The sequence below is a fragment of the Meleagris gallopavo genome, chromosome 1 (assembly GCF_905368555.1).
Source record: "Meleagris gallopavo chromosome 1, MGAL_WU_HG_1.1, whole genome shotgun sequence".
Lineage (NCBI taxonomy): Eukaryota > Metazoa > Chordata > Aves > Galliformes > Phasianidae > Meleagris > Meleagris gallopavo.
The window spans coordinates 185,542,472-185,566,329 of NC_139404.1; the positions used below are offsets into that span (position 1 = coordinate 185,542,472).

Below are 23,858 nucleotides of genomic sequence, written 5' to 3' on the forward strand. Positions count from 1 at the left end.
TTCATATTCATATATGTAAATATATACATGTATATGGTTGTCATAATTACTATCATTTTCTCTATTTCTACTCTTACTATTCCCTATGGCTGACCACTGCCTGGAGGACATAGACTTTCCTCCCATCTTGTAATTAGTAATTGGCTGTACAAGGGCTCACATTATCTTCAAAACACAAAATCTGAATGCAATCTCTGTGGAGCATCTGAGAACTCTGCAGCTAGAATTTTACCTCCTGTCATTGGGCAGAAATGTTGAGAAACACTATGTTTATCCCACCAAAATTAATACCCTCTCTTCATCATTAAAACAGAGCTTGGGCCAGAAATTTGGTTCTTTATTAAGATCAAAAGATTTAGTAGATGAAAGCACCACTATGTTCATCCACCTTGTCAACCTTTAACAATGCAGATTGATTAAAATCTTCATTTGTAGCTCTCATCTTCAGTTAAATATCATCAGCTCTGTCTAGAAAAACTCTTGTCAGAATAATAATATTCAGCTGAAGTTTTCAGATAGACAAATTTAAACAGCAATATCAAGGCTTCAGCTGCAGTTATCATGAGAATTTTTGAACAGAAAATCTGTAATCTCATTACATTTTTGGATAATGTCACAGAGAAATTCAGTAATCATTTAAAAAGGCAAAGAATATAAAGGAAATCAGGCCATTAGTCTAGCCTGGGGAGAAGTAGGGCATGGGACTGCCATCCCTACACTGCATTATGCTTCTGTTTCGGTCAAGGCCCCCTCACTATCAAAGCATTTTTTTTCCTAGCAGTTGTGGGAAAAAAAACAGTTAGATGGGAGTTGAGACAGCTCTTCTCTGCATCACAGGACTAGTAGAGGCACAGATGTGGTTTGAATGTAGGGACACAGTAATACATTTTTAAATTAAAATTTTAAGATGATGGCAGAGATAGAAATTTGTTCATATTTTTGATGTCTCGTCATGATCCATGCCCTAACTTTTGAATGCCCAGTCTGAAGTACTTCCTGGGGTCTGTTTTTTTGAAAATGCTGAGCAGTCACATTTTGAAAATCTGGAGAACTGATGAGCACACAGTTCAGTGCTAGAAGTTGTCATTCTCCTGAAATAACTCTGTATGACATGCCCTGAAATGCAGCATTCTCTCTGGATGATTTAAATGTTGCAATTTCGTAAGCAGTTTCAAGAATTCTTAGGCCAGTAATCTTTTAAATAGAATGCAAATGCAAAGCATTTCCATGGAAATGAACGCATATGCTTTGGAATCCTTCATTTGCAGCATGGATCCCATATTAAATAGCAAGCTTCTCTTAGCTGTAGCAGGAGCACTGAATTACTGACTCTTACAGCTGATTTTTAGATTTAGATGCAATCATATATCTCCAATTACTAATATGTTGAGTTGTGCTGATGCACAAGCATGTTCGACAATTCACTGAGCTGTTTATGAACAGTTACATTTCATGATTCCCAGACTGATGCTGTTAATTGCTTTCATGTATTTTTAAGGATAACTGGAGTCTTGATGTAGACTAATGCTTCTGCCATTGGTTAGGTACAGTGCACCTATCTTCTGGGGTTTGTGTTAACTGAAAGGCCTTCAGGATTCTACAACTATTTGTAAAGTAAAACAATGACTGGTCTTCTGTTTCAAAATACTGGGACCACTGAATTTTGTACATCCTGAGTAAAGAATATTTGGTCATCAGATCCACTTTCTATGGAGAGAAGGTTTTGTTTTCTTCCCTTACAACTGCTGTGTTGTAGAATATTTTCTTACACCCTGAAAATATATGCTCATTTTGCATGTTTCGTTCAGTAGCTGCAAACTTGGAAGAGCTTAGGGCTGCAGAAGGAAATCTTCATGCAGAGAGACAAAGTACTGATATAATTAACTGGTCCCTTTGTGAGGTGATGATGTAAAAACCGGGTTAGTGGCAGAGTAGCAGATCTAAACTCCTTAGATTTCTTGATTATCTTAGTAAAATTACTGCTTATCAACCTCTTCACACTCCTTTGCCCCCAAGAGCTTAACAAAGCAATAAAATAAAAACTGAAAGGCCATTTTATTCTACATCATTTCCATTGCTTGGCATTATGAAAATAATGGTACCAAAAAGAAAGCTAACGAGTCAGGGCTCTGTGATAACCAACCTCTGTATTTTTTCTACTCCCAAAAATGTAGTGAACAGAAGTTCAACGAGAGGAAAGTCTGTCCAACTTCTATAACAGTCTGTTTGGCTACTTTCCTCCTCAGCATGTAGACACAGAGGACAAGCAGATAATTAGTTAGTTGCACAGGTCACAGTGGCATTTTCCAGACACGGAGACATTTTTAGCATTGCATTCCCAGCTAGATTGGCACCATTTGGGAGATGCTGGCAGTGCTGAAAAGAACAGATGGGATGAGAGAGTGGCGGGATGTACAAAGCGGGATAAAGGAAAGAAGAACATCTAAAGCAATTGGGAATTTTATTCAGAGAATGGAAATTAGGAGGACCAAACCTGGGATCCAAACCTGGAGATAAACCATAAATCCTTACTAGCATGTAGAGAAGGGAGAGGGAAAGGAAAGGAAGTTTCTGTGTGGAATACATGGGTTATCATCTCTTTATCTACAGGAAATGGAAGAAGAAACAAATACTAGGCACTGTGCAAAGAAATATCTTTTTATCTAAGTCAATTAGCTTCTGATCTTATTTGAAAGCACTCAGAGCTTGAACTTGACTGTCACAAAAGATTTGGAAGAGTGAGCAAATTGAGCAGAATGGGCTCTCCTTCTTGTACTGAATCATAGAATGGCTTGGACTGGAAGAGACCTAAAAGATCATTCCATTTGAACCCTCTGCTGTGGGCAGGATTTTGTCCCGCTGGATCAGACTGCCCAGGGCCCCATCCAGCCTGGCCTTGAGAAGCTCTAAAGATGGGGTATCCACAGCTTCTCTGGGTAGTCTGTGCTGGTGCTTCACCACCAATGAGTAAATAATTTCCTCCTAATATCTAATATAAATCTTTCCTCTTTTAGTTTAAAACATTTTCTGTTTCCCTATCCCTGTCAGACCATGTAAAAAGTCAGTCTCTTTCCAGTTTGTAACTCCCATTAGTACTGGAAGCTGCCAATGAGGTTTCCCTGGAGCCTTCTCTTCACCAGGCTGAACAGGCCCAGCTCTTTTCTTTGTAGGACAGGTGCTCCAGCCCTCTGATAAAAAATGGTATCTAATTCTTAGTTTCATCTTTCCCAAGTTGCATATTCCCCAACCCACTTGGGGGTTGTGGCTTGTGGATCAAGCAAATTCCCTTCACTTTATACATCTTGGTGGCTTACTGAAGGGCAGTTTGCTTGTGCAACATGTAAGAATCTCCTGTAATGGCAGGGAATTAGGGTGACAGCTCTTATCTAGAAGGGTCATGGGCAATCAGGATTTAGGAAATAGAAATTTAAAATATGGAAATGAACTAACTGGAATGGAAATCAATCTTGTGATAACCTTAATGCCCTTCGCATGTCTTCAGTGGCAAGCAAAAGTAACTTGGAATAGTAGCTTTTACTTAAAGGCTTTAGAAATAACTGTATGTGGATTGTAGAAAAGACTATTTCTATCTGGAACGCTGCTCCCTTCTACTGAGGAAATCAAAGCACCCAAATTGCATGTCCAAAGAGGTTAAGGAATAAAAAGAGATAGAAAAATAATATGAATTTTGAAAGAGGTTCTATTTCATGTTCAAAGCCCAAAGAGGCTCTGTCTTTCCGTACTGCATTTCCAGAGTAGAAATTATTTTTAAGTGGGATTTTTGTAACAGCAAATATTAAAGATTTTAGAACTGCTAGATTATGGTGATCAATAGCCAATGTGAAGACTGTTTTTGTCATTTATAAACAGTATTTTAGTATTACCGAATAGTTTTATTCAGATGTATTTAGGCTAAAAGAAGGCTCAGTGTTCTCATTTAATTAATTGATCTAAGGTCATGATATATTTTCTATCACTTAAACTCTTTGGATCAGTCAGAGTTTAATACCTTTGAGTCCCAGTGCTGCTACTGTAAAGTGCTGGCATATGGTAACAAATAATAAAGACACCCACCAGGCATGTTGCTGCTTTGGTAATTCAAATATTCAGTCTTATGAAATACACTTTGCTTTCACAAAGGGTTTCAGTGTGGTAAGGTGCCTTTACAGAGAAAATTAAAGGCATCTGTAAAAGACATGGATATATCACTTCAATTTGATTGTGTATAAATAGACATGATTATTTTCCTTATTCTGCTCCATACATACTAGGTTATATGAAATGAAATGAAATGAGCCATAGAAGAAAATTAATTTGAAAAAAGCTTGGTTTAAAAAAAGTGTTGGGGGGAATGAGATTGATTTGAGGATGATTTTAAAAAGGGCACCAATATGTATTTCTGGATTCATATTATTCTATGAATAATATATGCAATGGGATTATAGCTAATGAAAGGATGAGTCAAGAAACAAATGGGTTTATTTTGCCAGTGGGAAATATCAAGTGGAGTATAAGCAGTACTGCCGTATGTAGGCTTCATAACTTCATTCTGTTCTAGCTATAATGTGTGCTTTGAAAAAAAGATATTGCTCACAACAAGGAAATCTTAAAGCCTGGGAAAAACAAAAAAAAGTAAAGTAAAACAACAAGAATTGGTATATCCTTCATAATTTTGAAGAGCCATTTCCTGTCAGTGTTCCTCCACAGTCATGCACAGAACTATGCTGGATTGCAGCGTAGGAAGAGAAACCAGACCGATATCTGCTATTAGCAATTTTTTTGTATTGTACCACCACAGAGAAGTGACACATAGTGTAAGCCTAACTGGATGTTTGGGAAGTTTTCCTTGGAGAGGTTCAAGTCATGTGCTTTACCTTGCAATTAAGGACAGCTGGAGAGAGGGAAAGGATGAAGAAGAGGATTCAGCACCTCCACACATGTTCCATGCCACCATAAACATGTGTATCCCCAGTGGAAGGACAGTGCTGGCCTTGTGGTGAAAGTTCATAGTCAATCTATGTCTCAAGATACATTCTTGCTTTCCCCCTACTTTCTTGTCCTCAACCTCCTCATATGTGATTGTGCCACCTTGTCATAAGTAGGATTAAGGAGCTGATTTGGTTTAAATACTAACTTCTTATTTATTTCCATTTATTTCAGGTTAGATGAGGTGAGATAAAGTCCTGCACCTGATGAATTATGCTTTTACTTGATGACCTGTACAACAGAGGAACAGAGGTGAGCACCTCCAGGTAGCACTGAGAGGTTAGCTATGGTGGTTATATACCAGTTATGCTGATGTAAAGCAACTGTGGAGCTGTGCCCTTTGTTTTTCAGACTGATACATCCATGCACCTCTGCTAAAGCGTATGGATGAATACTAAAAGTTTAGCTGTTACATAGCAACCTGGCAAGCCACTAATAACTTCATCACATTCAAATATATACCCATGTCACTGGTTGCACCAAACTTGAAACAGAATCTTTCATTCCTGATTTATGTTTGCAAGATTGAGACAAGGTCAGACTCACTACAGTAGAAGGAAGGCAGAATGTTGTTACTTAGAGCTCGTCTATACAATTCATTTCACAATCATGAGATCTGACATTCTGTAAAAGAAATCTGGCAAGCAACATATATTTGCATTTGGAAAGAAAGGGAAAAGGAAACAAATTGAGGGAAGCTGAAATGCCAGTAAGAGAACTGTGATTACACAGTAGTCATCACTTTAAAAGTTGGCACTATCCACCTGACAATACAAAGTCACTTCAGGTAATTCCCATCCCAAGCATTTAGGAGAAACATTGGTACTCTAGTACTGGAAGAGCTGTTATTGCAGAGGTTGTAAAGTCAAGGCACTGTCCTCTTTGCCAATGTATGCAGTTATATTGCAGTGTCATTCTTTTAAGTTGGCTAAAGACAGTACAGGGACTCAGGCTGGTTGTAAACAAATTGAACCTGTCATAATGCAAGTGTTTGATTAAAAATTAACTTGCTGACCTCAATTATTGTAAGAAACCCAGCCAATGCCTCCAAAGCTGTGATTCCTCACATTGAGCCAGTGCAGAGGACTGCCCTGGGTTTCAGTGCTTGTCCTTGTGGTGCCACTGCCGAATTACCTCTAGATCAGTTTCCAGACTAGCTAGTGGAGAGAACCATGTATCATGTATGAGTTTTTTGGGGTGAATTAAAAAGAGCGTGACCAACAGGTTGAGGGAAATGATCCTCCCCCTCTACTCTGCCCTGGTGAGGTCACATATAGACTATAGTGTCCAGTTGTGGGCTCCCCAGTTCAAAAAAGACAGGGAACTCCTGGAAGGAGTCCAGCAGAGGGCCACAAAGACAACAAAGGGCCTGGAGCATCTCCTTTATGAGGAAAGGCTGAGTAACCTGGGTCTGTTCAGCTTGAGGAAAAGAAGAACCAGAAGCAGATTGGGTATCTACAGCCAGTAACTAGGGGATTCAGATTCTATATATGCATATATAGATAGCTCTATTTTTCATTAATAGGCTTTCATCCTGATCGTGCACAGGGAACAAGAGGATTAAGTTGTTCATACTGTTGGCATTTGTGAATGCTGCATTTTCTTTGTTGATGTGTCTGGTCACGTATATATGCATATGTACATATACATATATATATATATGTACTGTGTGTATATGAGCCAATCAGATTATATTCAGTCTCAATACAGTTTGGACCTGAGAACATGGAGCTGTGGTAGTCTTAACACTACTGGCCTAGCAGATTTGACAAGCTCTCATTTTAAACACAGAACTTACACAAAACAGATGAAAGAGGATGTTTTAGCCCAATGGAGCTGTTCCTTCATGCAAAGCTGTTCTTCTGAATTTTATCTTGAAGCACATATTCTCATTTAGATCAATCATATGCCTCTGAAATATGAATATTCATTTTCAGTGAAGATCTGTCCTGTTTTATTGTTTCCCTTTATTCTACCTTCTGACCAAAAGAGATTTTTATTTCTCTTGGACCTCAGTGGACCAGGCCACCAGCAACACCAGGTAGCAACATGCAGGTGACACAAAGCCCCTTACTTATCTAGCTAAAGTGCAGCCTGCCTCCCCAGAGACTGTTCTCTGGCTGAGCCAAGGCAATGTGCACCAGACTGACACCTTCCCACTTGTTACAAAGTACCACCAGGGGTGGGGGAGCTGTGTGGTGCCAGAGGATCTTGGCATAGCTCTGCTTCACCATCCCACTACAAGAATCTGTACTTTCTTCCACTTTCTTTGCTTTCATTTATGGCACTGCAAAACCTGGGTACTTGGAGAGTGTCAGATTGAGGAAACAAGAGAGAAGGAGACAGTAAAGGTATAATCCAACATGATCATCCCCGTCTGCAAGACAACCAACACCACATTCTTTGCCCATGTCCCACTTTATGAAAAAATCAAGGTGGTTGTATTGCTGGGCATATGTGATATTTTAATATTCCATCTGCTAATGTGATTTAGAGCAGCTTTCCCCTTATCTTTATAATGCCCTCAACACCTCTATGGGATTAGGGGAATACAAAAGATCTGCCTCAGGGCTGCACTGCTTTCAGTCCTTGCTCCTGTAATTAGACAGTGCTCCAAGTGTTCCTCTTCTAGAACACAAAATGCAGAAGCTTCTCCAAAGTTTATCATGAGAAAAAGCTGTTCAGGGACTTGAGTCCAAAAGAGGATTGAGACAAAACAGTCCTGAGCAGAGCTGGCTGCTGGCAGTGTAGGAGTAAGTGCTGCTCCTCTCTAAGAGGAAAGCTGCTTGAGGCTTCAACTCTATTGCATTTAAGCCTTGAAGCATGGCTCTCAAACGACAAAGCCTAACCTGTTGGCAACCCATTTTGCCACTCAATGAATCTCGCTGTCTGATTCTTGTTTTCTCTCTTTGTAGAAGATGCTGTAGGCTGAACCAGCAACTGCTGAGCCCAGTTTATTTTTGGTGGGTTGCTGATGGATTACAACATAAAGAGCTTTATTTCTACTGGAGAAGGAGATAATGGATAAGCTGAGCATGACACATCGTTTATGACAATAAAAGCAGGAGCTGAGTGTTGGAATTTGAGTAGGAATCTGAGCAGAGGAATGTGAATGTGAATACTGTCTAGTGTAGGACTAGGTAGTGCCTCATTGTAACTTGTTTATTGATAGAGCAAACTAACTCCTACAGAAACTTGTTTGGCTGGAAAAAATAGTGAGTTTAGGTTGGACATTGGTGGGCTCATATTTGGAAAAAAAAATGATCTAAACTGTTTCCACTTTTCTTAGTCAAGCCAGTCTCCTAATACCAGTGAGAGTCAGCAACGCCTTTACCTCTTGCAGGAGAGAAATTCTTGTTACTTTAAAATAGTGGTGTTCTTTCACCCCTTGCTGTCAATCCATGATAATTTTTTGCTAAAATTAATATATTTCTCATTCATGTTTAGGTCTCCAGTCTCAGCACTGTTAAAAACAAGAGATAAATGAGAGATGATGGTGTGTCCCTTGACCATTGTACTCAGCACTGGTAAGGTTGCACCTTGAGTTCTGTGTTCAGCTTTGGGCCCCTCACTGCAAGAAAGACATTGAGGCCCTGGAGCATGTCCAGAGAAGGAAAACAAAGCGTGAAGGCTCTGGAGCACAAGTCTTGTGGGGAGCAGCTGAGGGAGCTTGGATTGTTGAGTCTGGAGAAGAGGAGGCTCAGGGCAGAGCACTCCCTACAGCTCCCTGAATTAGGCTGTGATGAGGTGGGTGTTGACCTCTTCTCACAGATAACAGTGATAGGATGAGAGAAAGTGTCTTCAAGTTGTGCCAGGGAAGATTCAACTTGGATATTAGGAAAAAAATTTTCTCCAAAAGACTGGTTATGCACTGGAATAGGCTGCCCAGGGAGATGGTAGAGTCACTGACCCTGGAAGTGTTCAAGAAATGTTTAGATGTTGTACTGAGAGACATGGTTTAGAGGGAAATATGGGTGGTAGCTGAACAGTTAGACTGGATGATCTTGGAGGTCTTTTCCAACCTTGGTGAATCTATGAAAAAAATAAAGGAAATAGAAATGCAATTGTGTGTTGCATGGGGAAAGAAAAAAAATAATATTTTCTGGAATATGTTTCCTTCTCTATCTTTCTTAGGTTCATCATTGCTACTGTTTGCAGATAACAGAAAAACATCACTTGAAGTAAAAGATAGTACAAATGCCAGCTGCTCTAAAGCTTAATAACTAGTTTCTCCTGAAGAGAACGATAACAAGCAGATTAAAATGGACTGCTGTGGCAGTGGCTGGACTAACTGTAACCCACTCCTGTTCTCTTGTAATTCATTTCTTTCGAGAGATTGTCATTACTGAGGTTCACAAGGGCATGTAATATATAAATCACATCTACAGCAACAAAGTGATAATTTCTTTGGATGAATAGAAGGTAGCTACATGTGGGTGAGAAAAGTACCATGTTATCCTGTGATTTTTTACAGTTTGAGCAATTATGGCTGCTATTATTGCCAAAGTGCTGCAGGAAGGAAATTCAGTGCTATGTTACCTGTCTGCATCAGAGTTTTTCTTGATCATTGTGACACAGAGAGAGCTTTTTCCTCCTCTAGTGTTCCAAGAATAGGTGAAGACAAAGACCAGCCAGGTGGTTCTTGCCAAGTTTCAGGGAATAGTAACCTTTATTTTTAAAAACCACTAATAGCTTGCATAATATATAGCGTATAAAAGTGATCAATTCTATAACTGCATTGGCTGAAATCTTGCAATAAAAGTGATAGGACACACGCTTTTTAAACTGAACTACTTGAGTGGAACCTCTTAGATTACTGATTTTTAAGAGTGGGATGGGTCATTAGAAACATCCAACCTGAATCATGACTCAGCAAGTGAGATCTCCAACTACTATTTTCCACATATAATTCAAAGATGCCTGCTCTACCTTCCTCTCACTGTTACCCAAAGTAAGCTAGATCAGCAGCACTATAGATTTTATATATGTTTAATCAATACCAAGAGCATTTATCTACAGAGCCTGTTGCTTGTTTCTATCTTTCCCTGCATCTAATTCTATAGGGTCTACTTGTGTATTTCCAGAGGACCTAAGAATGTCCTCTGAAACTCCAAGCAGCATCCTCAAGTGTATTATAGACTCAGTCCTTGTCTGCCCAATGAGCAAAGCAGATTAGATGTGGTGTAACTCTCCAGAGTTGTTCCTGGGTCCCTTTGGGTGTTTTGCATTTGAGTAACAAGAACTGCACAATTTCCTTACCAAACCAACGACAGAGTACATGCTCAGTATCTTGGTATATTATTTGCCTTTCATGCCAGAACACAGCGATATCAAAGGAGAGATACTGGGGATCAGTGTTTCTCAGCAACACCCCAACCTTCCCACTTACACTCTGTTTTCCATGGATATATTTATACGGTATTTTGCAGTAGATGTGAACTCACTCTACCCACATACTAAGCCCACTTTGAGTGAGTCAGCTCCATCAAACAAGTAGCTCTGGTTAAGTGGTACTAAGCCTAAGAGTTTAGAGGGGAGGTTTAATAGTTCCAGTGCAATGCCAGCTCATGACATGCAGCTACATGGCTAGTGGCAACAGAGGGACCCTATCTCTTGCAGATTTGTAGATGTCCCCAAGGAGAGGAAGAATTAAGACAACTCCTGCCCTGCTATCATTTCTAAAATACTTGCTTGAATGTCACACCCTCTCGTTACTGATCTGCTCTCTATCTCATTCCTGTCATGGGAATCTGTGTGTGCCAATAAAAGGGGAGACCAAGGTCATAGAATCATGGAAACATTGAGATTGGAAAAGACCTCTAAGAATATTTAGTCTAACCACTGAAAAAGTGTAAAAAAGATTAATGGACAGCACTTTTTTTCCTTTGATCCCTCATCAAGTTAAAATCAGATGTTTTCTGTGAAGTGGTGGCTTCCAGCACAGAAGCTGCTGGCAAGGAAGGGATTTCATTACCCATGTAAGGACATTCTGATGAGGTCTCCACACAGCAGGTTCTGTGTAATACATGCAAGGCAGGTATGAGAAGCCTGATAGGCAGCTACCACCAAGATATATCACAGAAATGCAGTTAATTCCCCTGAGAGCTTTGAAGGTTGGGAGATAACTTTGTCACCCCCTTCTTTCCCCATCTTTCTCACTCATATGTTGCCACTGAAACCACACAGCCCAAGCTGTTCAAGATGCTTCAGTGATCTCAGACACAGGGTTTAAATTTGGAGTGGTCCTGGGTGGAGCCAAGAGTTGGACTCGATGATCCCTGGGGATCCCTTCCAACTTGGGATATTCTATGATTCACTGATTCTTATTCCTGAGGGTAACAGCAATGCTTGTGGTTTCCCTGAATGGAAGGACTTTACCATGTTTCTCTTTCATGTCAGGGACAATTGTAAAGAATGCTTAACTTCATCCACTGCCTATACAGAGACACTTTGGAGGATAAGTGCTGGGCACAGATGGCTTCCCATCCTGAGCTGACACGATGCAGAAGGACTTTGGGAGGAGGTGTATTGCCGATGCAAGCAAGCCTCTTGACCTCCCTTTGTCTATTAGCTTTCACACAACTCCATGCCATTCAGTTCCAGAAAAACTTTTACCAGGGCAACTTTTACCCTATGCCATTTGTTTGTTTGTTTGTTTGTTTGTTTGTTTCCTGTAAATATACCTTAGAAAGCAATGAGTTTTGCTGTATTGATATCAAAAGAGAAAATTAATCATACATTTTGCATTTATGCAATGACTCCTTCATTTTTAATTGGGATACTACTTCTTTGGCTTCATGCTTTGCTCATGTTGTCTCACACTGGAGACACTTCAGAATAAAGAATGACTCTTATTTCATGTGTTACGTCTGGAAACCTAGTTTTGCTATACAGGAATTTCTAATGATTCTTTTTGAATGATTTCACTCAAAATGCTCCAAACTCTCAAAGCAAATAGTTTTTAAGAGCTAAAAAAATCTTCTTTCCTGTCAACATTTCAAAACAGAAGAACTTGGGTTTTCTCATTCTGTTTTTTTTTTGTTTGTTTGTTTTGTTTGTTTGCTTGTTTCCAAAGCCTGAGGTGACATTTAAGAGAAAATGAAAATGTTGTTTCTAAAACAGAATTAAAATAAGAGGCTTTTATTTTGACATATTCTGGGAGTGAAAAGCACATTTCCTCTTGTTAAGTATTTGCCAACAAAATCACTTCTGACGCAGTTTTAACTTTTTGAGGGGAATTAAGGCAAAACTGACATGAAGGTGAGTATATTGAGCCTAAAGGGGCTGAAAGTGCCTGCGGTGGGCTATTGCTGGCATGCAATTCATGATGTGCAGATTTTGATTACTAATATATTTTTGAACCGATTGCTTCAGTTGTACTTGTTAGTTTGTCACTTCACTGATAATCAATGTGATAAGGAACATTTTATTGTTAGATCTTGACATGAGCCAGAGTCTGGCATTTCCTAATGCTCCCAGCTCTCCATCCTGCAGAGGAGTCTGTGGCAGCTGATGTTGTTGAACAGCATGGGGACACTTGGACAGGTAGAATTAGTGGCATTTTCACAGTGCTGAAACTGATATATGGCAGTTACTCCTGCTTGGAAGCATGCATGTATATAAATAAGTTAAAGTCTCTCCATTCCCTGCGTGATCTTATACTTGACTTGGATTGCTTTTGGCAGTGCACCTGTCCAAAAATACCCAATTGAAGAGCTGAAATTTTGTCTCTTTGAATGCAAATATTTTACCCTGTGAGGTAGCAAGCTACTCAAGCTACTACTACTGAACCAACAAGATCAATACAGAGATGCCCAGATGTCTCTTGTCATTGCCATCTCACAGAATTGTAAATGAAGCAATTGCTCACGTTGCTCATATTCTCACCTGAGGAGCATAGTCAGAGGCTAAGTATATGCCAAGCACAGAACAGACAAGAGCAATTAGACGGTCCCTTAATGACACAGCTTATAATTTACACATGGGACAAGGGACAACAGATGGATGCAGACAGATGCAAAAAGAACTAAGCAGCTATGCAATGGTGCCACAGTGATTCACCAGTGAAATGGTGAAGGTTTCAGCTTACTGATGTCTTAGCTTTTCTACCATTGTCTCAGTAAAGGGAAGAGCAGTGACTTAAGCCACAGATGCATAGAGTGAAAAGTTCCCAAAGAGGAAACTAAACTTTAGAGAAGTGGGAGACTAAAAGTCTATACTATATTGTGTTCCTCTAGAAAATCAGTTCTAAAATGCTCATGACATAATTAGTGCCTTTGAAAGTCATCCATATTACTGTGATAAACCTTGCCCAGTATTACGGAACTCAGAAGTGAGATGAGAAGTGGAGCCCTATTGCGTTAGTAGCTGTAAGAGTATAAAGCAGTATGGAAATCTTCAGTTGCAACTTATTTTTTTCCTTGATATTTAGGGTTTCTTAGCTCTTTGCAAAGGACATTATTGGGGTAGGTTATGGAATTCAAGGATTGGACAAGTATGAAAGTACAGAAGTACAGAAATGAGAAGAAGCCAAAAACATTAAAAGGACAATGGTGCAGGGAGAACAGATGAAGATACTGTGGGGTTGTAGGGATGGAGGGGTTGAAAGAATCATCACAGAGGAAAGAATGCCTTTTCAGAGCACAGAAAACACCCTTGTGAGCTCAAATGTGACTGTGGGCCCTTGCTTTCACTGACTGTGCAGCTGCTCCTTGCAGCTTGAGTGGGCTGACTCCTCCCTTGTTGTTCCCTCCTGCTGACTGCACAGCATATCTGAATGGCAAAGAGATTTGCAATTAGGAGAAATGCTTCACACAGCTAAAAAAAATCTCATTTTTTGCTGAATATATAGCTTATTCGCATCTTTTTTCCTCTTTCTTTCTTTCTTTCTTGCTTTCTTTCTTTCTTTCTTTCTTTCTTTCTTTCTTTTCTTTCTTTCTTTCTTTCTTTCTTTCTTTCTTTCTCTTCTTTTCCTTCTTCTTCCTTCTTCCTTCCTTCCTTCCTTCCTTCCTTCTCCTTCCTTCTCCCTTCCTCCCTCCCTTCTTCCTTCCTTCCTCCTCTTCCTTCCCTCCTTCCTCTCCTTCCTTCCTCTTCCTTCCTTCCTTCCTTCCTTCCTTCCTTCCTTCCTTCCTTCCTTCCTTCCTTCCTTCCTTCCTTCCTTCCTTCCTTCCTTCCTTCCTTCCTTCCTTCCTCTTCCTTCCTTCCTCCTTCCTTCCTTTCTTCTCTTCTCTTCCTCCTTCTTCTTTCTTTCTTTCTTCTTCTTCTTCTTCTTTCTTTCTTTCCTTTCTCTTCCTTCCTTCCTTTCTTTCTTCTTTCTTCTCTTTCTTTCTTTTTCTTTCTTTTCTTTCTTTCTTTCTTTCTCTTTCTTTCTTTCTTTCTTTCTTTTCTTCTTCTTTTTTTCTTCTTTCTTCTTTCTTTCTTCTTCTTTCTTTCTTTCTTTCTTTCTTTCTTTCTTTCTTTCTTTCTTTCTTTCTTTCTTTCTTTCTTTCTTTTCTTTCTTTCTTTCTTTCTTTCTTTCTTTCTTTCTTTCTTCTTTCTTTCTTTCTTCTTTCTTCTTTTCTTCCTTTCTTCTTCTTCTTTCTTTCTTTCTTTCTTCTTTCTTTCTTCCTTTCTTTCTTCCTTCCTTCCTTCCTTTTCCTTTCCTTTCTTTCTTTCTTTCTTTCTTTCTTTCTTTCTTTTCTTTCTTTCTTTCTTTCTTTCTTTCTTTCTTTCTTTCTTTCTTTCTTTCTTTCTTTCTTTCTTTCTTTCTTTCTTTCTTTCTTTCTTTCTGTTGTAGTGATTCAACTAACAATTAAAGATTAATAATTAATAATTTTACAGTGGTCACCTGTTTTTACTAAGCCTTGGGGTTTGATCTTTCCCAGCAAATAAGAAGGCGAGGAGTCTGATTTATCAGTACTAAGAAAGCTGTTGACTGAATACATTCATACTTCTTCATTGCTGAAATAGAATGACATAAAAAGAAGAGCATTTATAAGCCAACACTTTGCTTTCCTCTTGAGAAAGGTGCTTTCCACATCTCTGCTCCCTCCATCCTTCCCTCCTGTCAGGCACCAGGCTTGGGTAGGAAGGGCTGAGGGCAGCAGATGGGAACTGGCTGTTGCTCAGTTTGGAAAGCAGCTCCTGACATTTGGCTCACACCTGTCAGCAGACTCCGTATACACTTGTTTATCCTCCTCTGTACCATATGTTTCCATGGAAAAGCAGTCCCAATGATCTATTGCCTTACTTCTATCACTCCTATTATGGTCATAACTGAGCATTTCACAGTCGTTAATGCATTTACCCTGACAGCATCCCTGCTGCGTAGGCATTTAGTATCACCCACTTTACAGATGGGTTAGCTGAATCTCAGATCAACATCTCCTCAAAAGTCTTTGGGTATGTCTTATTGAAATCAATGGGAAGAAAACACATCTCCAGGAGAAGTGAGCTTGAGAAAGCAAACTACATGCTCAGTTTCACTCAAGCAATTTGTAGTGGTGTGAGGAATCCCTCTTCTGGGTCCTAAACAGATGCTCAAAGCTCCGGGCCATTTTGTTTTTTTTTTTTTTTTGACACAGAGTTTTTTTGTAAGATCCAGCAGAGCTGTGGTTACTGCCTCCAGTTTTTCTTCACCCTTTGCCAGTAACCTCCTGTCTCACAACCCTCTACATCCTCAGCAAGTTCTGGAGGGGATACTGTCTTCTGCAGATTTAGTGTAAATATTAGATAGTTAAAAGACTTCTTCTGCTCCTGTATGCTTTTTTTCTCCCATTTCCTCTGTGCTTTATATTCTTCCTTGCCTCTCAAAACTTCTTTACAATCTTTCATAATCAATGTCTATGTAGGAGAGAAACAGAATTCTTTTAAATGTACTGTACGTGCCTATCAGTCACCTACTTATTAATTATAACTAAAAGCATGATTAATCCGTCATGGATAAGGCTGCTAAGTAACCCTAATCATGCTAATTCATTTCTGTCACTTACACAAAGGCAGCATTATCATCAGTTTTCATATCCGTGTGTACTGAAACCCATATACACAGCAGCTGCAGAGCACTGTAGAGTTCTTTCTGCCACAGATAGGATGAGGTTGCATCATGGATTTCTGCATTGTCCCCACAGTGCCGGTGCAGTGATTTACTTCCTTGGTACCAGTAGGATTTAATGATGTTATCTTTTGCAAATAATTTTGCCTTCTGAAATGGATGACAACTGCGGTCATGAAAAGTATTTCCAGGGGCTTGTAATGACTATAACTGAAGTTCCTCTGCGGGAGGGGTCAGCATGAAGGCCAAGGTGCTACTTAAGCTCTGCACTGCGTGGGAGCTAAGAGATGCGTAGGTCTTATACAACTATGAACGTCTAAGGAAAACAATGTCTTTTGATATTGCAGAGCATAATGTGTTCCCTTCTGTGTTCCCTTTCTCTGAGTGTTCAACTGAGCCATTTTTAAAAGCCTAGACACTGGAAAGTTAATTTCCAGGTGCCAAACTTGAAATTTGTAACTGCACCTGAAACACTTGTGCATCCACCCTGTCAAGCAGTCAATGGGCGGATATACTAAATCATAGCTAAGTTATACTGTTTAACTTTTAAAATGTTCTGAGGAAAGGTTTTGGCAAAGTTTCAAAACTGACAACTCCAAAAGTCTAATTAGAACTTACATATTAGGAGTAGAACAAAGAGGGGTCACCCTACAAGTCCACTGATGCCTTGGTGACCTGCCTAGACTTGATGCCTGTATTTGATTGGATAAAGAATGAAGAACACAACTATTAGATTCGTTCATTATATAACCTGAGTAGAAAAAACAAACAACTTTATCTTCCATATATACAGCCTTTTGTTCAAATATGATAAAGTTGTATGTAACTGTGTTAGTATAAACTGCCTAGAACTAAAGAAGTTCACTGCTAGATGATGTCTTGAGAATATAATCTGCATCCCTCTTGTGTTGCGTGCCTTGGAAACCTTGTTTTTTGGTTGAATATCTGTCTAGCATCCTGCAGGCAGGGGCTCGATCAATAGAGTTCTGAGCACACATGTTCATGAAAGACTCACAGGAGTTTGCCTTGAGTCATCATTATACTAAGTATTGCCATTGCAAAGTCATGGTCAGTGCACAGTGGGAGAGTAAAAGAAGGTTGGAAAGACAAGTCAAGTAACACACAACCTTATGATGTAGTTAATTGACGGAGTGATTTAGTAAATGCAGGAGGAGTCGAAAAGGAAGGGTTGGAACAAGCCAGTCTTCCACACATATAAGAATCTTTTCCTAAGAGAACAGCTCGAGGTTTTGAAGAAAAGGAGTGCTGCAAGTTAAAAAATGACATAAATTGAAGTACTTTTCTAGGGCTAGATTTTGGACTAATGTCAATTTGTCTTCCTTTTGTTTGTTGCAGTTGAATTATGTATTTTAAACGAGGGTTAACGAGTGAAACGAGGGTTTCACTGCTGTCCTCATAGGGTGCAGACAGGACAGATATAAAAGGATCTGAAAAGAATGTCCTTGTTTTATTACTGCTGCTCAAAATTATCTGGGCAGCCACCTGACTTAGAAGAATCTTTTCACATATTTTTAAAGACTTTTTTTGTATGGATTTTGCAGTGTATATTTCTTTTTTATTGCTCTTTAGTTTTCACAGTTACGTGTAGTACAGTACATAGTAAATTCTCTGTAGCCATTCACATACTTCGTAGCAACATACAGAAAATGTTAAGATCACCATCAAATCTTGGAATGTCCTCCTTTCCATACTAATTTCAATCTCTTCTTGCAGAAATGTGCTCCTCTACCCTCTCTTATTAATAAACATGGCACCTTTCTGTTTGTTTCCCTTTCCATCTGCTCAGCTGTAGTCTTCTCTTTCAGCAAGAGACAGTCACAATTTTGTTTGTCACACTGAAATACCAATTTGTTATTCTTCATGGATTGTACACTTAGGTTTTCCTTATGGAATAGAAATTAAAAGGGCACTGACATTTAGAATATTAAGGAACTACTCCAACCGATTATAGTCTTGTTAAAATGAGTCATACACTTTCAGTCCAAACTTCTTGACATACACATCCATATATATCAATTAGTATGACATCATTGAAGGACTATTTTTACCTTGGTAATAAAAGCTGATTACATTTGTCAACTTTTCAAATGATCCTTAATCCAGTGAATGTAAAGACAGGTTAGGAGAGACAGTTGCTCTCAAATAACAGCTAAGATGATTTTACATGTCTGAAAATGCTGTGCATGTAAAATACTTGCAGTTTTGAAGCGTAAGTGAAAACTACACTGTAGAAACACAAAATAAATTAGGTTTACCAAGAAGAATTAAACTCACCTGTCAACAAAAGCATGGTGTAGGATGAAGATAGGATCATTTGCAGAGCCTTGTACTTGGGACATGGAGCCATTCATGTAGATGTGAAGGGCATTATGCAAACCACTTTGAGATATGTTTGATATTGCAGTGCGTGGATCAGCAAAGCCTGTATATTCCAGAGAAAATCATATGCTGATACTACAATGCATAGAATTTCTTCACCAGTAACACTGAAGATCAAAGTACCTAATTCAAACTCATTTACTTTCAGCATTTTAGACAAGAGCTTCAGAAAACATGTAAAGGAGTATTAATAAATTTCAAAGGCATAGCAAAGATGAAATAAGAATAAGCTAAATTAAAACTCGTGCCATGTAGCTAATGCAGCATGTCAGCAAATGTACTGCTTAATTGGTTTATATTTTTAAATTTCTACATCCATCATGTGTGACTGTAAAAAGGAAACCTAATTCCTGCAGGTGTGTATGCATGTATGTTTATTCACATTAAATTTACTTTTTTTTTTTTTTCATTTTTTTCTCTATCCTTATGTATTTCTACTGTACAACTAGTGTATTTCATCATATATGCAATCATTTAATATCACGTATCTCTATAGAACTCATTCTTTAATTGGAAGGAGACAATGCAATATATGCTATTATCTTCACAAAAGAGGTTTGTAAATAATTGGTAAAATATTAATGTGTGTGTATGTGGTTAATAATCAACTGATGATCTTCTTTCACCTTCCCTCTTGAGCATGAAAGTCTGTGGACTGCTGTTATTTTGAATCTCTCCTAGAATACAGGCTTTACAGGTAGGTCACACAGAGCAAACCCTGAATTTCTGATCTGGTGTGGTAGCCTACCACACATCAGCTTTGGTGCTGGTAACCTTTTCTTAGCATCGTAACAGACAAGCCTCCTCCCTAATTTTAAGGATTCAAAATAAAAGTCAGCTAACCACGATTAACTTCTCTGGTTTTCTGCAAGAAAACATCTTAACCTGATGCTAGTCCTACTGCCATCTCTGATTTGGTTCATGAAGGTGTCTTATTGTCACCATTTCTGTATGTCGTAGGATGAGGAAACATAATGTAGGGATATTGAAACATCTTTAAAAATCAATAACCAAATAAAAAGGGCTTTGAGCAGTATGCATATTGTGCTGCTTCTCCGTGTTTTCCCAATATTGTTACATTTTATCAAAGATGGGAAAAAGAGAGAACTCCCTGGGAAATTCTTGATTCACAGAAGGTATTGATTGACACATGGCCATTGATGTTTTATTACTAAATAACATTCTGTCAATTTGGAAACTTGACTCCTAGACACCACTGAGAATGATCTGCCGAATGGGCAATTTTCACCTCTTTGTGCTTCTAAATTCCCTTATGAGGCTTTGCCTTGTCTAGCAACCTCTTCAAGCAAAATCTTTTGGAGAAAAGCCCTGAAGAAATTTCATAGAATCATAGAAGCATTTGAGTGAGAAAGGATTCTTAAAGGCCATCTAGTCCGACCCCCTGCAATGAACAGACACTTACAGCTTGACCAGGTTCCTCAAGCCCTGTCCAGTCTGACCTTGAATGCCTCCAGGGATGGTATCCACCATATCTCTGGGCAGCATTTTTCTGTACTTCACTATATACTAAATGAAGCTTATATATTACACTAAGGGTCAAATAATAGCTGTCACACCTAAGAATCAATATATAATAATAACTGTCTATCTTTTTCATGGCAATATTATGAAAAAGATTTTGAGCAATTCGAAGTAATTCAGAGAAGAAAACATAATCAGGAGAGTTGGAGGAAGTAGAGTTGGCTTATGATGAAAAGACTTCAAGGTAAAGTGAATCTGGATTTAGGAGAGAGCAACAATCATGTTAATGCTTACAGATAATTGCAAGTGTCAAGTACATCCAAAGTGGAACAGGATTATTGAAGATGACGCATGGGAACATAAACATGGGCAGAATTTCTCAAAGGGAAAATCTTGCCCACAGGAAGTTGTCTGATAGGGAATGCTATACTACCCACAGAATAAAATATATTTCTAAAGGTGCTATGAAGAATAATGCACGTTAACATTTTGACCAGAATTGATAGGAATTGATTGCAACAATTTTGGCCTTCCTTACATATAGACATAGCAGGTGATCACTGGAGTTAGTTGATTTAGCAATACTCCTTACCAGGGAATCTTTGTGAATCTTAACTGAAAAAAGATACATCTGTATATCATTCTGAAACTACTCTTTTACTTATATTCAGTTGCATTATAATATATTGAAGGTGAGATAGATTTGTGCAGGGTCTAGGCAGAAGGACAGATCTAGTGGTTGGCAACCCTGACCATGGCAGGGGTATTGAGCTTGATCATAGAATCATAAAATGGCATAGGTTGGAAACGACCTTAAAGATCATCAAGCTCAACTTGGAACTTTATGATCCTTGCGGTCCCTTCCAAACTAAGTCCAAGGGACTCCAAAGATCATTAAGTTCCAACTTGATTTTGATGATCTTTAAGGTTCTTTCCAACCTAAGCCATTCTATGATTGTATGTTTTGTATCAGACGTTAGATACTTTTAAAAATTTCTTAATGCACTGCAAATACTTTATCTAATAATTTAGAAAAAAATATACAGAACATTCTGGCTCTAGTCAACTTTCATGAAATTTCTGAATTTCAGCAATTTATTGCAATTATCGTATGCTCACAAGTAACTGGGATGCTTTTAATAACCCCAACATCCAATCTACCAGTTAGTTAGGTGCATTCAGTCATTCTCAAAGGTGCACCTTGAGAAGTTAGGAAAGTCCATACAAACGTTAAAGCTAGCAGGAATAAAACTGTAATTTGATATTAATTCATTTTATTTGTCTGGGTATTAATCTTTTCTTTCAGGCAAACTGATATCACTGCCTGTGAATAGGGCAGCTCCTTCCAGCTGCTTTGCATTGTGGTTTGTGTTCCCATCCTCTCCCATGTACTGAATGCAGCTGTTCTCAGCCCTTCTGTGAACTGAGTTAACTCACTGAACTGACAGAATACTCATGCAGTATCTTATGCAATGATACTCAGTACCAAAAGGTGGTGAGAGTGACTGACTAGAGGACTGAGGAAATTGCACAGAGAATTAGGTCTGTAGCTGGTGGTAGTGAGCTATTAAATCATCCAGCCAGTATAGAAAGCTGAATCACTCAGACATCCTTCTACGTTCTCATTTAATTATGGTGTATTAGAAATAGCCAGTAGGGCATACATCACTGAAGAGACTTGAGGTGTTACCAGTGATTTCAGTGAGAGAAGAATCATATTTGTAAGTGATTATAAATGCGATTCTGCTCCTACTTATAACCTTGTAAATCAGTAACAATGATTCAATAAAGTTTAAGCAACTTCAGTAGAACCAGGCTAAATTAAATCAGATGAGGAGTTAGCCCAAAGTTTATTATAGGAGAAGCTAATCATGTCACTCACAATTAAGGCTGCCTAACCTTTTTAGGATGATATACAGGTGGTTCTCATTAAAAATGCAGTGGGTTAAGTATATGTCTTTTAATAGAGAATTTAACTATACTAACTTTAGATTTTACTGTCTAATGTCAGAGTCCACAGAAATTCCTGTATAATCTATCAAATGAGAAACATTATGTGTTTCATGCAGGTACTGTTTCCCTCAAGTGCTCATTTGCCACTGTCTGAAGTGCTGTAAGTATGTTTAGTGGAGGATATGCAGACCTTGGAGAGCATTAGAAGCCTTCAGTGCTACAGAAATGGATGAACCATTCCAGAAGTCCTTTCTCCTATGATTATTTTAATGGACTGCCTAACCTCTGTGGCACTACTGATGTCTGTGGGATATTTATTGGTGTTTTGTTTTTAAAACTCAAAACATTCTTAAAAAATATAATTTAGTTTTGTATGACTTTCTGGGCCTATTATTGGGGCAGCAGGGACTTTAAAGGCCAAATTCCGCTTTGCATATTGCATATCCAAGTGCAGCTGACTGATACAGATAGTGCCACTCCAGCCAGGGATGACACTTTCTTTAATAAGGTTTCTAAATTTGAGTGAAGCTCAGGTCAGACAAATGCACCTACCATAAAACAGGAAAGAAGATACAGATATAAAGCTTTTAAGACCGTATCTTTACAGGTCTTTGAAGCTAGTGGTGTTTTTCTGACTTACGCTGGTGGAGATTTTCAGCCATTGGAAACATATTTTCTCAAGCAATGTTTTTATTGTAATCTCTTTAAAGTGAAGCAACTGCAAGATCTGCAGAATTTGGCCTAAAGGCTGTAGCAAATGAAAGTTTGTGATTATCTAATTTAGACCATATCACCACCTAGGGTTTTTACTTATAATGATTCTTGTAGAACTTCACTGTGATCTGAGATGAACAGTCTTTCTGGTTATCTGTTCAGGACCCTCTGTGACTTGACAGCACTTTCTCAGTGTGCAGCCAACTTTACTCAGAGGTTGAGAATTTAAGCTGGATGAGAGATGTTGGCTGTAGGCTAAAACTTTTTTAATTAGAAGTTTTCTGCTGGAAAACTTCATTTTGAGAAACCATTTTTTGTTAGTGAGAATACTGATAAAAGTTTTCCAGATGAAAATATCTCACGGGATAGGATCTTACAGGATGTTCTATTAGAATGAAATTACATTTTGAAGTGCTTGATGTTCTGTTCCATTATTTCATGACAGAACAAGAGTAACGATACATAACTGTGTCAGACAATGGACTGCTATGGCATAGTTTGACTTGATACCATGTGTCATGAATTAATTCATCAATAATCAAAGTGATACAGAGTTTTAGAATCTAAAGAATATTATTTTGTCAATTTGTGGAAACTTAAGAGGCATTGATTTTCATTTGAAATTGCCATGAATACACTCAAGAAACTACCCTGTCCCAGAGTGAGAGGACAAGCTGAGTGCTCAGTTCCACTGGGTGGTTGCTTTAACGAACTTTATTGACCTTAGCTGATATATTTGTTGTGGTTACTCATAATTGACATCAGTTGTGTCTGCATCTCAGGCAAACATAGATTCAGTGTGGTGCTAATGACTACTTCTTAGATGGTCAAAATGTGCTTGTTCCAGTTCACGTGGATGCTCAGACATGGAAGGGCATGAAGTTTTGTCCAGAAGTGCATAATGTCTAAGTCTGGAATACTCTGGCCTCATCTTGTGCTCAGTTCTTCTAAGTGATCATAGTTATTTTCCATTACAGAACTAAAGTTGAGAAGTAAATCTCACATGGGTGTAAATCAAGAGCCACTCCATTAGAATCATTAGCTTGGTTCTGGTCATCTTTTGTAAATCTAAAGTAAGACCACTAAAGGAAATGGAGTTACTTTGGATTTATTTTGGGTCTAGAAGAAATCAGAATTTGACCTTGGTTGTATTGGCACAAACTTGGGTAAACCAGTAAAGAAGGATTTAAAAGATTTCCACTTAGAAAAGGAAATAAATGCTAGGATCTATGAACTGTTAGCAAATATGTAAGAATGCCATTACAGTATAGCACAACAAAAGCAAATTAGC

General features: G+C 38.6%; 2 protein-coding genes across 3 annotated transcripts in view; one reads left to right on the forward strand and one right to left on the reverse strand.

The window, feature by feature from the left end:
* Positions 1-23,858, forward strand: part of NOX4 (NADPH oxidase 4) — a 173,710-nt gene that overhangs the window by 140,402 nt on the left and 9,450 nt on the right. The window contains exons 19-21 of one of the 2 annotated variants that reach the window (XR_014881131.1): positions 5,161-5,238; positions 8,434-8,513; positions 11,386-11,766. The gene's annotated coding sequence lies outside the window, so the exon portion shown is untranslated. Of the gene's footprint in view, positions 1-5,160; positions 5,239-8,433; positions 8,514-11,385; positions 11,767-23,858 lie in introns of those variants that run through there. The other variant, XR_014881130.1, reaches the window with a different exon arrangement.
* Positions 1-23,858, reverse strand: part of TYR (tyrosinase) — a 47,764-nt gene that overhangs the window by 7,762 nt on the left and 16,144 nt on the right. The window contains exon 3 of the mRNA XM_003203534.5: positions 18,314-18,461. Coding sequence (XP_003203582.1) covers positions 18,314-18,461 — 148 coding nt within the window. The remainder of the gene's footprint in view (positions 1-18,313; positions 18,462-23,858) is intronic.